The 13,815-nt window shown below is 49.9% G+C and overlaps 1 protein-coding gene across 2 annotated transcripts in view; it reads right to left on the bottom strand.

Moving 5' to 3' along the window:
* Nucleotides 1–2,450: 2,450 nt before the first annotated feature.
* Nucleotides 2,451–13,815, bottom strand: part of CA5A (carbonic anhydrase 5A) — a 72,962-nt gene continuing 61,597 nt past the window's right edge. For both annotated transcript variants that reach the window (XM_073659721.1, XM_073659720.1), the window contains exons 3-7: nucleotides 7,666–7,784; nucleotides 7,376–7,471; nucleotides 7,220–7,282; nucleotides 4,084–4,239; nucleotides 2,451–3,108 (exon numbers count right to left, since the gene is read on the bottom strand). In XM_073659721.1, coding sequence (XP_073515822.1) covers nucleotides 2,941–3,108; nucleotides 4,084–4,239; nucleotides 7,220–7,282; nucleotides 7,376–7,471; nucleotides 7,666–7,784 — 602 coding nt within the window. In that variant the 3' untranslated portion in view covers nucleotides 2,451–2,940. The remainder of the gene's footprint in view (nucleotides 3,109–4,083; nucleotides 4,240–7,219; nucleotides 7,283–7,375; nucleotides 7,472–7,665; nucleotides 7,785–13,815) is intronic.

Genomic DNA, 13,815 nt, shown 5'->3' with positions numbered 1-13,815 from the left:
TAAACAGGTGATAAAATATTAAAACCACCTTATCTGTTAAATTCCCTGCGCTGCTGCCCCAGCAATACACATCACCACTGCAGCCAATCACTGACCTTCCTCATCTGCATCCATCCCTGCACAGACACAGAACGTGACCCGTTACGGCTCAGCTCAGGAGTGGATGTAGCCAAGTACATTGTGAGACCACCGCCATCTCCGGTCCTGGCATTCCTGATTAGTTGGTCGCCCCTTTAAAGTTTTCCTCCTTTCTACGGGGTCCAGAGACGACGCTGAGCGTAACTTCTTTTGGCACAGGGATAATATTTCTCTGTTATATGTGGAATGTGAGCGACCACTTTAAAGCCACCCCGTGTACGACGGCCCCCCGGGAAATTCCAACCACAAGATTTCCTCATGGAAAATTATGAAATAATCTGTGTCCATAAAGGGTTAACAGCGAACGTCACAGTTAGTGACACCCACGTGGGGGGGGGCGGCGAAACATCGGAGACAGACACAGCGGAGACCACCATCTCATAACGTGAAGTTTATTTCCGAATGTTAAGACAGAAGTCACATTTACATTGTATCACAGCAGAAAACCCGAAAATCCTGCAGAACCGGGAACAAAAGATACAAAAAGTCCCAGAGACAAAGGCAAAAGGTTACAAAGTGGCACCTGTGTCTTAAAGGGAAATCGCACCAAAAAAAAAAAAAAAGTCAGATCCTCTGTCCCACTCCTGTAAGTCCACAGCCCCGAGTCCGCTGGGGCGAGAGCTTTACTGAGCTCCTTGGTCCCTTCACCAGCAGACCCCAACCAAAGTTATCAAATGGGGAAGCAAGGATGAGGCACATCAGGAGATAAGCGGCATCAGACATGGCCAGCAGTCGCTGATCCCATCCCACCATTGAAGGAGCAGCTATTTTTTCGGGACGGCCGACTTTAGCCACCAGCAGATGAAGGGTTACTCGTGGTCACAAGTGCCTGCTCCCCAGTTTATTTCCTCCCCCTATTAGCATCCTACAGGAGGGTCCGCGTGGCCGGTGGTCACTGTTCACATTCAGGGCAATAATTATAATAATAATAAAGCGCCTACGCCGCCCCCCCAGTAACAGGCGGCCCTTTATGGCAGTTATATGGGAACCGGTTGTCAGCGCTGAATTGCTGCAGGACAGATTGTGATCTGCGAGGTTTCGGCTGCAGGAATTTCCAGATCGGTCAGGACGGCCCGGACAATGGCCATTGTGACGCCCCCGTGTATCTGAGTCCTGCAGGGATGCTATATGGCTTCTGTAGGGTCGTCCCCTAATGTTCCCAGACTTCTGAATGCAAAATCGGCAAGAGGCTCTGCAGCAGCTGTGTCATCAACCCTACAAGAATGCAGGAGACTTGGAAAGCTGGATGACCATCCTCATGGGTTTCCCCCCTCTTCCCTTATCCTATGGGAATGTGGAAGGGGGATCCCACCGTGTCATTAACCCATTAAACCCCCTAATCTCATTGGCTGCCCATGTCCAGCACCAGAAATAAACTTTATTTATAATCTGCGTTAACCCCATTCTTCCTGGTCTGTCCATGAAATAACGACCCCGCTAAAGGGATCATATTTATATAAAATCTGCAGCAGCGGCTGCGAAGGGTCAATGGTCGCCTCTTATTGTGAAATAAAAGCCGGAGGAAGCAGCTAATCCGGGAAAGCTCAATGGCCGAATTGTTGAAAGGGAACAAACGGGTCGGATTGTCTGGTGTATGGGAATCGGAGGCCGCGCCTCGTGGGATTGTGAGCGGAAAGAACTACTTAAAGGGACGGCACACATTGATCGCTATGCCCCTGTTCTGTGGAGGATAAGCGTCTACCAGACAAGTCTGAGCCGCTTATCTCAAGAAGAATATGGAATAATGTTTCTATCCCGCTGGTGAGACCCGTAGATCGGAGAATTCACATTTACCCTAAATTTGATCAAATAAAATGCAAATAAAACTAAAATAAAAAACATTTATTCAAATGACGAGACCAATGATAAAAAAAAAAAATCTAAAATTGTGCCCCATCCCCGCATTATATCCTTTATATATCGGCGGCACCCTGCATAGCCGATGCCGCGAGACCTGATGGCGCCTCTACAGTGCCGTTCTGCGGCTGTAGCAAAACTACGGCGTCCAGAAGGGGTCATAGGTGTAGAGTGGGTGCCAATCGCACTCACGACACGAAGGGGGGGGCAGGGACGCATCTGAATTTCCAATCGATCGTCACATTGAAGAATATTACAGAAAGCCTCTCGCCTGCTTGAAACAACTGATAACAGAGCAATAGCATGCATTCCCCCGTTCTACAGTACAAATAAAGGTTTCCTGCACGTTTAAGAAAACGGGAAAAAAAAAAAAAAAAGTACTACTACGACACCCAGTGGACAACATGCTGGGTCAGGATGGCGGCACCATGGCTGCTCCAGCGAAACGACGAGACACAATGAAAGCCACAAGACGCGATATTACACCACCGGGCGGCAAACCACCGAAAACATGGCGGCACGGCGCGGTCCAGGGGTGCGGACTCATGGGTGACGCTGGTGCATAGAGCATAAGCCCAGACAGGCCAGAAAGTAGTCCAGCACCCTGACCGCCAGGTAGTATTAGTACTAAAGTCACATGACCGAACATGGCGCCCCCCGATGTCTAAAGGCGCCCAATGTTATTATAAGGTCACTTAAAACCAATTACATTTTCACTTTAAAAACTAAACAAACAAAAAACAACAACATATAAAATAAGGCAGCGATGTTCAGCTGTGAAGTGCCGGGAAAAGGTACCGGTGACCTAGAAAACGGTGGAAAAAAATATATAAAAATGTGATCCGAGGATCAGAGGCAGAATCCGGTCTATGCAGAGATCAGTATCACTACGTGGTGCGCAGCCGGTGAGAACCGCGACATCGGCTCCATAGGGGGCGCCGCACTCTACCCGGCCTGAACGTCGGCCTTTTTCAAGTCTGACATTTTCAGGGCTGGTTGAAACGTGGAATGGACGGTGCGATTCATGAGAGGCTGCAGAGGACGGAAGTTATCCACCATGTTCTTCTCTTCTTCACCCACCGCAGAGTACAGCAGACTGCGAAATACCGCCAGCTAGAAGGGGGAGGGGAGAATTAATCGCGTGAAGAAGAGGTTCATCACCTATATACCAGGATAGATTATATATAGATAGATACACACATTTATATCACCTCTGATCACTAACATTATACCAGAAGTCACTGTACATACATTACTTATCCATATTATACTCCAGAGCTGCACTCACTATTCTGCTGGTGCAGTCACTGTGTACATTACATTACTGATCCTGAGTTACATCCTGTATTATACTCCAGAGCTGCGCTCACTATTCTGCTGGTGCAGTCACTGTGTACATACATTACATTACTGATCCTGAGTTACATCCTGTATTATACTCCAGAGCTGCACTCACTATTCTGCTAGTGCAGTCACTGTGTACATACATTACATTACTGATCCTGAGTTACATCCTGTATTATACTCCAGAGCTGCGCTCACTATTCTGCTGGTGCAGTCACTGTGTAAATACATTACATTACTGATCCTGAGTTACATCCTGTATTATACTCCAGAGCTGCACTCACTATTCTGCTGGTGGAGTCACTGTGTACATACATTACATTACTGATCCTGAGTTACATCCTGTATTATACTCCAGAGCTGCACTCACTATTCTGCTAGTGCAGTCACTGTGTACATACATTACATTACTGATCCTGAGTTACCTCCTGTATTATACTCCAGAGCAGCGCTCAATATGCTGCAGATTGGGTGTAATTTTTTTAGAAAAATCCAAGTGCCCCCTTAGCTGTTAGTCAGGGGGTATGTGTCCATCACTCCTTACAGCTGAGCTTCTATATTGCAGGGCGGTTGTTTTTTTTACAAGATGCTATATATTCCCCGGGGACACTGAGGACGATGTGAATCTGCGGGAGGATCTTGAACATGAGAACAGAAGGTGCCGTTTTCAGACAAACCAGAAACGATTGAGGCCATCGGGTCACACCATGGAATTTAACAAAAAACACAATAGAGACCAATCACCTGACTGTGGTCGACTTCAATCGGCTTCTTCATTATAATCCAAGTCACGGACTCGGTCAGCGGCGGGGTGGTCAGCGAGCCAGAGTACGTCCAGTAATCACTGCAGGTCGGCAGAAGGCAGGAGGGGTCGAAATAATTAAACTCTGTCAAAGCGTCCTAAAAAGAAAGAAAAAAAAAATAAAAAAAAATTATATATATATATATATATATATATATATATATTACATGCACAACGAATTATAAAAAGAGAAAGATCCTACAAATCAAACACTACAGCATTGGAGCTTCACCTAGTGGCAGGAGTGATGAACTACATCTTACAACAACTACATATTCTATTACTTTGAAAAAAAAAAAAAAAAAACTTGTGCGGCGACATTATTAAATATTAGGCTGCAATTTGTATTTCATATTCATTGTGCACATTACAGTGGGGAAAAAAAAAGTATTTATTTCGTCAGCCACCAATTGTGCAAGTTCTCCCACTTAACAAGATGAGAGGCCTGTAATTGACATCATAGGTCGACCTCGACTATGAGAGACAAAATGAGAAAACAAATCCTGAAAATCACATTGTCTGATTTGGAAAGAATTTTTTTTTTTTTTTTCACATTTTGGGGGAAAATAAGTATTTGGTCAAACAAGCAAGATTTCTGCCTCTCGTAGAGCCTAAACTTCTTCTTTAAGAGGCTCCTCTGTCCTCCACTCATTACCTGTAGTACTGGCTCCTCTCTCCTCCACTCATTACCTGTAGTACTGGCTCCACTCATTACCTGTAGCACTGGCTCCTCTGTCCTCCACTCATTACCTGTAGCACTGGCTCCTCTGTCCTCCACTCATTACCTGTAGTACTGGCTCCTCTGTCCTCCACTCATTACCTGTAGTACTGGCTCCTCTGTCCTCCACTCATTACCTGTAGTACTGGCTCCTCTGTCCTCCACTCATTACCTGTAGTACTGGCTCCTCTGTCCTCCACTCATTACCTGTAGTACTGGCTCCTCTGTCCTCCACTCATTACCTGTAGCACTGGCTCCTCTGTCCTCCACTCATTACCTGTAGTACTGGCTCCTCTGTCCTCCACTCATTACCTGTAGCACTGGCTCCTCTGTCCTCCACTCATTACCTGTAGTACTGGCTCCTCTGTCCTCCACTCATTACCTGTAGCACTGGCTCCTCTGTCCTCCACTCATTACCTGTAGTACTGGCTCCTCTGTCCTCCACTCATTACCTGTAGCACTGGCTCCTCTGTCCTCCACTCATTACCTGTAGTACTGGCTCCTCTGTCCTCCACTCATTACCTGTAGTACTGGCTCCTCTGTCCTCCACTCATTACCTGTAGTACTGGCTCCTCTGTCCTCCACTCATTACCTGCAGTACTGGCTCCTCTGTCCTCCACTCATTACCTGCAGTACTGGCTCCTCTGTCCTCCACTCATTACCTGCAGTACTGGCTCCTCTCTCCTCCACTCATTACCTGTAGTACTGGCTCCACTCATTACCTGTAGCACTGGCTCCTCTGTCCTCCACTCATTACCTGTAGCACTGGCTCCTCTGTCCTCCACTCATTACCTGTAGTACCGGCTCCTCTGTCCTCCACTCATTACCTGTAGTACCGGCTCCTCTGTCCTCCACTCATTACCTGTAGCACTGGCTCCTCTGTCCTCCACTCATTACCTGTAGTACTGGCTCCTCTGTCCTCCACTCATTACCTGTAGTACTGGCTCCTCTGTCCTCCACTCATTACCTGTAGCACTGGCTCCTCTGTCCTCCACTCATTACCTGTAGTACTGGCTCCTCTGTCCTCCACTCATTACCTGCAGTACTGGCTCCTCTGTCCTCCACTCATTACCTGCAGTACTGGCTCCTCTGTCCTCCACTCATTACCTGCAGTACTGGCTCCTCTGTCCTCCACTCATTACCTGCAGTACTGGCTCCTCTGTCCTCCACTCATTACCTGTAGTACTGGCACCTGTCTGAACTTGTTATCCGTATAAGAGACGCCTGTCCGCAACCTCAAACAGTCACACTCCAAACTCCACTATGGTGAAGACCAAAGAGCTGTCGAAGGACACCTGAAACAAAACTGTAGCCCTGCACCAGGCTGGGAAGACTGAATCTACAATAGGCAAGCAGCTTGGTGTGAAGAAATCAACTGTGGGAGCAATAATTAGAAAATGGAAGACATACAAGACCACTGATAATCTCCCTCGATCTGGGGCTCCACACAAGATCTCACCCCGTGGGGTCAAAATGATCTCAAGAACGGTGAGCAAAAATCCCAGAACCACACGGGGACCTAGTGAATGACCTGCAGAGAGCTGGGACCAACGTTACACAGGCTACCATCAGTAACACACTATGCCGCCAGGGACTCAGATCCTGCAATGCCAGATGTGTCCCCCTGCTTAAGTCATTACATGTCCGGGCCCGTCTGAAGTTTGCTAGTGAGCATTTGTATGATCCAGAAGAGTATTGGGAGAATGTCATATGGTCAGATGAAACCAAAGTAGAACTGTTTGGTAGAAACACAACTCGTCGTGTTTGTAGGAGAAAGCATGCTGAGTTGCATCCAAAGAACACCATACCTACTGTGAAGCATGGGGGTGGCAACATCATGCTTTGGGGCTGTTTCTCTGCCAAGGGACCAGGACAACTGATTCGTGTACATGAAAGAATGAATGGGGCCATATGTCGTGAGATTTTGAGTGCATATTGAGATGAACTTTTGTAATTGACCAAATACTTATTTTCCACCAAAATGTGAAAAATAATTCTTTCCAAATCAGACAATGTGATTTTCAGGATTTGTTTTCTCATTTTGTCTCTCATAGTTGAGGTCGACCCATGATGAGGTCGACCCATGATGTCAATTACAGGCCGACCTAATCTTTTTAAGTGGGAGAACTTGAACAATTGGTGGCTGACTAAATACTCTCCCCCCCCCCCCTGTATATTTTACACATATGGTCAGTACACACATTATATGATGTTACATTGCCCTCTTGTGGTTCATGATGAAACTGACGATCTCCCATGAAGCAGATCCACAGGAGGACCAAGATGGCGGCGATTACTGTTTGACACCTGCCCAGTATGGGGTGGGCTCCGTACAATGACACTTGTATATAGCTCCGTACCTTATATCTGACGGAAGGCAATATGTCCACCAGCTTCTGCAGCTTCTCATTGTGCCTCCCGAGCTGTGGAGAGAGAATATATTTGCATCACAAGACGGGAAAAAAAAAAAATGAAAGAAAAGAAGAAGTTTTCCCGCACAGTCGAGTGATTTTTACCTTTAGGAATATGCCGATAACCGCCAAGCCGTTGTCCTCCATGATGGCCTCCTCGAACGTCCGGTACCGAGAGCAGTTCCAGTGCACCAGGTGGAGCTGAAATCACAGAAGGCCCCGAAGTCGTTATACAGGGACAGACGGACGACGGCGCTGGAGATGGAAAACCCCTTTAAGTGCATTTTACTCTTCTGCAGACACCAATTATTGGGAGGGGGGGGGGGTGTAATCACATGAATGAGACACCGACATGGGATCCCTGGTACACGGCACTGGTGGGCTCAGCGTCTCACCTCTGCAGGAAACACCTTGCTATCCACCGTGTGCTCCGAGCCCCAGTTATTATCGGCCCCCCAGTGGAAATGGAACTGCTTGAGCCTGAAGGGGTTCTCCAGGGGTCCGCCGCTCACCACTGCGACAGAAACAGATATAGCGACAGGTCAGTAATCAGCAGAACAGAGGAGATGGAGCAATGTCCCTGCACAGTCGAGGGCGACTGCGCAGGGCATCTTAGTCCTCAGAATCGGGGAGGGTCCCAGACCTCCATCGATCAAAAAATGAAATAAAAAGGGCGATCGTGCCTTATCGATGCACAGTGTGAACAGAGTCCCGGCTGATCATCTTGGTGCACAAGATGCAACACCGGAGCACAAGCAGCGACAGCTGGGGGAAATAATGCAGGCACCAGGAGACAGAACCAGGAGTGGGTGCGCTCTGGCACACAACAGGTTAACTAGACAGGTGCTGGGACAGAGCGCGCTCCCAGAAGAGGCCGGTCGCTGCAAAAATACTCATGACCCTCAATGGTTCCAGCGCAACTGGGTCACACAGAGGAAGCGGACACCGGTCACAGGCTGCAAAGATCGCAGCTCCGCAGATTCCTAAAAAAAAAAACAATGACGATGAGGTCAGTGACTTAGATAAGGTACAGGGGATGAGTGCTATCTCTGCCCTAAATATATCCGGAGAGATCAGACATCCCGCATGTAGCTATACGTTCTCCGTCACAATGTACAGAATCTGAAGTCTCGGCGGCCGCCGGCCTCCACCATTCACAACCTGTCAGTTCCCATGAAATTCCAAATTATAAAAAGGTCCCCCCTCATTAGAGATCCTGCTCAGCGCAGATGGAGCGGAATGTAGTGGCCAAAAGCCAAAAGTAAAAGCGGCTTATAAAGACCCAAAAATCACACAATAAAAGCAACCAATTAATCTGGATGTAAATGCTGGATGGAGAGCGTCAGCAAGGAGGCGAGAGCGACTGGGAACTGCAGAACACGTCAAGATTTACCAAAGTCATCCCGAAAGGAAGAATTGTCCCCCCCCCAGTAATCAGCGATACAAGGGTGGAGAGAGGAGAATACAATCTATTACTCGTTGTTATCAGCCAATACTGGGGGAGAAGAACCTGTAGGACAGGAGACTACAATCTACACCGCTCAAAAAAATAAAGGGAACACTTAACACAATGTAAAGCCCCCGTCTCACATAGCGAGATCGCTGCTGTGTCACGGTTTTGGTGACGCAGCAGCGACCTCACCAGCGATGTCGCTATGTGTGACACTTTGCAGCGATCAGGCCCCTGCTGTGAGGTCGCTGATCGCTGCAAAGTGTCCTGGACCATTTTTTGGTCGTTGCCCTCCCACTGGTCAGCACACATCGCTGTGTGTGACCAGCGGGACCAGCGATCAGGCTGGTAACCATGGTAAACATCGGGTTACTAGGGGCACACGCGCACTTAGTAACCCGCTGTTTATCATGGTTACGAGCCTGCTAAAGTGAGCGGTAACCTCCCGCTCACCATAGCAGAGTGGTAACCATGGTAAACATCGGGTTACTAGGTGCGCGTGTGCCCTTAGTAACCCGATGTTTATCATGGTTACCAGCCTGCTCCTGCTTCAGCAGGCTCGTAACCAGGAGCAGGACATCGTGGAACGATTCTTTCCACGATGTCGCTGCTCCCCTGATCGTTGGTGAGCCTGCCTGTTTGACAGCTCACCAGTGACCACATAGCGACGCAGCAACGATCCCTGACAGGTCGTATCGTTGTCGGGATCGTTGCAGCGTCGCCAAGTGTGACGGTGCCTATACTCCAAGTCAATTACACTTCTGTGAAATCTACCTGTCCAGTTATGAAGCAAAACTGATTGTGAATCAATGTCTCCTGCTGTTGTGCAAATGGAACAGACAACTGGTAGAAATGATCGGCAATTAGCAAGATACCCCCTATAAAAGGAGCGGTTCTGCAGGTGGTGACCATAGACCATTTCTCTGTTCTCATCCTTTTTGGCTGTTGTTTTGGTCACTTTTTTCATTTTGCCATTGCTCTCTCCCCTAGAGATACAGTAGCATGAGGCGGTGTCTACAGTACAACCCACAGAAGTTGCTCAGGTAGTGCAGCTCATCCAGGATGGCACATCATTGCGAGCTGTGGCAAGAAGGTTTGCTGTGTCTGTCAGCATAGTGTCCAGAGGCTAGAGGCGCGACCAGGAGACAGGCCAGTACACCAGGAGACGTGGAGGGGGCCATAGGAGGACAACAACCCAGCAGCAGGACCGCTACCTCCGCCTTTGTGCAAGGAGGAACAGGAGGAACACTGCCAGAGCCCTGCAAAATGACCTCCAGCAAGCCACAAATGTGCATGTGTCTGCACAAACGGTTAGAAACCGACTCCATGAGGGTGGTATGAGGGCCCGACGTCCACAGATGGGGGTTGTGCTCACAGCCCACCACCGTTCAGGACGCTTGGTATTTGCCACAGAACACAAGGATTGGTAAAGTGGCCACTGGCGCCCTGTGCTCTTCACAGATGAAAGGTTCACACTGAGCACATGTGACAGACGTGACAGAGTCTGGAGACGCCGTGGAGAGAGATCTGCTGCCCGTAACATCCTTCAGCATGACCGGTTTGGCAGTGGGTCAGTAATGGTGTGGGGTGGCATTTCTTTGGAGGGCAGCACAGCACTCCATGCCTGTCCTGATAGGGCGAAGGTGGTTGAGCTCCTGCTGGGGATGGGCTTTGCGGCATATGACATCTTCGCCTTGATCCATCCCTAAGGGACCTCCTACTTCGATGTCAGCTTCGTGACACCGGAGGGCCTTGAGCTTTTCAGGTCTCGCCATGAGCTGGCTCGGAGTCGCCCCGAATGGCATGGTCTCTTTCTCCTGGCAATAACCCGCCAAGATTCAGTCAGGAAAGTGACCGTTTTGACTAGTAACGAGTCGCTTTCCTGTATGGACATTACCACCTGGGTAAGTTGATACGGAGAGGTCACCGATATTCCCCAAAAGAATCTGGATGACCATGGTATCTGGTCAGGGGCCTGGACCTTCATGGTGAGATTGAAGGTTTCGGGAAACACTGTTACCCATATCCCCTCCTCAACCTTTTTGGGGAGGGATAGGATCTTGATTTTCTACCGGGGGCAGCCTAAGGTCTGTCACAGGTGCGGTAGCCCCACACACTTCAGTGCGCAGTGTACCACCCAGAAATGCGCACTGTGTGGGGACCTCGGTCATCTTGCTGCTGCCTGTCGCAGGATTAGGTGTAACTTGTGTGGTGACCCCGGTCACCCGTTCAGTCGATGTCCGCGTTGCTTCGCCAATGCGGTCCTGAAAGCGGCGAGTGCGGGACAGGCGAAAGCCGGGACTAATCTTGCCGGTGAAGGGACCAGTAGGGGCGGGGGAGGCAGGGAACCGGTGAGGAGCAAGCTGCCGCCATCCACCATCAGGCGGCAGGAGAAGCGCCGTGGGGACAGGGGGCAGGGAGTAATGTCCCTAAACTCTGACCCAGGTACTTCACTTGCTGCTGAGGATCCTAAAGACAGCGAATTGAGCGAGGAGGTCAAGAGACTTGAAAGGGAAGAGCGAGAGGACGCCACGTCTTCCCAGGAACCCTCTTTTGGTGACAGTCTAGATGAGGGAGAGGAGGAGTGGTCACAGAAAAAGAAAAAGGGTAACAGGAAAATGGCCAGAGGTAGGAGGGGGACCAGGTCTCGAGCTGCCTCTTTGGAGTGCGACCCCTCTGACTCTCTGACCGTGATCCAGGCGCCATTGGAGGGTTCAGCCGCCCCCCCTATGGTGGATCTCTCCAACCAGTTCGGGGCTCTCCAGGACCTCCCTCTGGAGGGGGGGGGAAGTGGGGACCCGGGGCCGGAGGTTGCGGACATGGTGGTTGGGGCTCAGGAGATGGCTAGGTCTTCCTCTCGAGGGGCAAATACAAAGCCCTCTGGGGGGACGACTAACCCAGGACCACCAGACGAGGGCAAGAATGTATGTAAGGAGAGAATGGACAAAGTCTTAAGCGCACTAAAAACCCGTCATTATCGGAGGAAGAGGTTGGGACTGTCAGTGGTGGGAAGAAAAAGGCTATCTAAATCAATCAATCATGATGGCGCCACCCAACCCGTTGACGCTGGCAACTATTAACGTTTGCAGCATAAAGTCAGATGCGGCAAGGTACACGGCCTTTCATTTTCTCGGCGAACTTGACGCCGACATTTTGTTTTTGCAGGAGACCAGGTTGACCGATATATCAACCTTGCATAAAGCAAGGCGGGAGTGGAGGCATGGGCCCTCCTACTGGTCTCTTGCGGCCGAGCCGTATAGCGGGGTGGCAGTCCTTTTTAAGACTGCAGCGGTTGAATGCAGACGAGTGATCGAATTAGAAATGGGGAGATGCTTGATCCTAGATGTCTCCATGGGGGGACAAGAGCTTCGGCTCATTAACATCTATGGTTCCCAGTCCAAGTGGGACCGCAAATGTCTCTTCCTGAAGATCAAACCTTTTTTATTTTCGAGTCGGCAGGTGGTCTTCGGAGGGGATTTCAACAATGTCACGAGATCCTGTGATAGAGGAGGTTCCGGAGACCGGCTGGCTTATGACTGCGTCGCGTTAAACAGGATAGTGAGTGAGGCTCGCCTGGTGGATGTCCACATCCGACACAACCCAGGCGACACGGGATTCACCTTTTTTAGAGGTAGTCAGTGCAGGTCTAGGCTAGACAGGTTTTATTTGAAGGAGGAGGCCGTCTCTTCACCGTTCTCGGTTGTGGAGGTGGAGTTCTCCGATCACTGTTTGATTATGTTTTCTCGGAATGTTACAGAGACTCCTCGGATGGGAAGAGGCTATTGGAAGCTGAATTCATCACTCCTTGAGGAAGAAGCTGTAAGACGGTCTTTTGAGGAATTCCTTCAGAGCCAGGTACCATTGCTGGGCCTAAGTAACACTAAGTCGGAGTGGTGGGAGATGTTCAAACATCGGGTGGCGAGATTCTTCCGGCAGCTCTCGAACCTCAGAAGCCTGAACAGGGATCGCCTGTATCAGAGCCTGAGGAGGAAACTCGAGCATCTTGTCTCGACTGGAGGTAGCCGCGAGGAGATCTCCAGAGTGAAGTCCTTGCTGAAGAGGTGTCAGTACGATAGGCATGCATCTTTGGTTTTCGAGAGGGACTACGGGAAGTACTGCTCGCCCGACCCTTACAGAAACTGTAAGATGTCAGTGAATAGTAAGATAGTGACGGGGCTGGTGGACAGTACGGGGTCCCTGAGAAGGTCCAGATCAGGGATCTTGGAGGTAGTCAGTTCCTACTACTCGCACCTCTTGGGAAGGAGGGAGCTGGATCGTGACGGGATGTCGGCTTTCCTGGCTGAATCTGTTCCTGAGCCAGGGGCTGACCTCTCGCTGGGCGGTTTGGCAGAAGCGATCAAAGAAGAGGAAATGAGACTGGCGGTCGATGGGCTTAGGCCCAAAAAGTCGCCAGGTCCGGATGGCTTAACATCCGAGTTCTTTAGGACCTTTAGGGACTCTTTGGTCCCCCTCTTGACTCAGGTGTTTAACGAGTGTCTCTCCTCGGGCACTCTGCCGAGATCATTAAGGAGGTCAGCTTTGATCATTTTGTCAATGGGTAAGGATCTGTCACGCATTGAGAACTGGCGTCCCATAGAACTTCTCAATGTGGACAGGAAGATTTTGGCTAAGATACTTTTCAACAGGCTGGTGAAGTTTGCACCCCGGCTCCTTTCGGAGGTTCAGCACTGTTGCGTTCCTGGCCGTAGCACTTTTAGTGCTGTTCTAGGTGTCCGAGAGGCCGTGGAGCAAGGCAGGGCGGGCCTCTGGAAGGGGTTCTTGCTGACCCTGGATCAGGCAAAAGCCTTTGATCGGGTTAACCACGAGTACCTCTGGTCCACTCTTTTGAGGTTTGGTCTGCCTGGAGGGTTTGTGGACTGGCTTAAGACCTTGTATGCAGGGGCTGAGACTTTCCCTCTGGTAAATGGGTGGATTGGACGACTTTCGGGGTAGGATCCGGTGTCTGTCAGGGCTGTCCTCTTAGCTTTACGCGTTTGCGATCGATCCCTTCCTCAGAAGGATCGATTGTGGACCGTTGGCGGGGGTGTGGATGGGCGGGGCGGCGCCGGAGTCTATCCTGAGGGTGGTGGCCTAC

The sequence above is a fragment of the Phyllobates terribilis genome, unplaced genomic scaffold, assembly GCF_046119375.1.
Source record: "Phyllobates terribilis strain yellow unplaced genomic scaffold, ASM4611937v1 Scaffold_14__1_contigs__length_39327217, whole genome shotgun sequence".
In the NCBI taxonomy this organism is placed as follows: domain Eukaryota; kingdom Metazoa; phylum Chordata; class Amphibia; order Anura; family Dendrobatidae; genus Phyllobates; species Phyllobates terribilis.
This window is presented reverse-complemented; position numbering and strand designations above follow the sequence as displayed.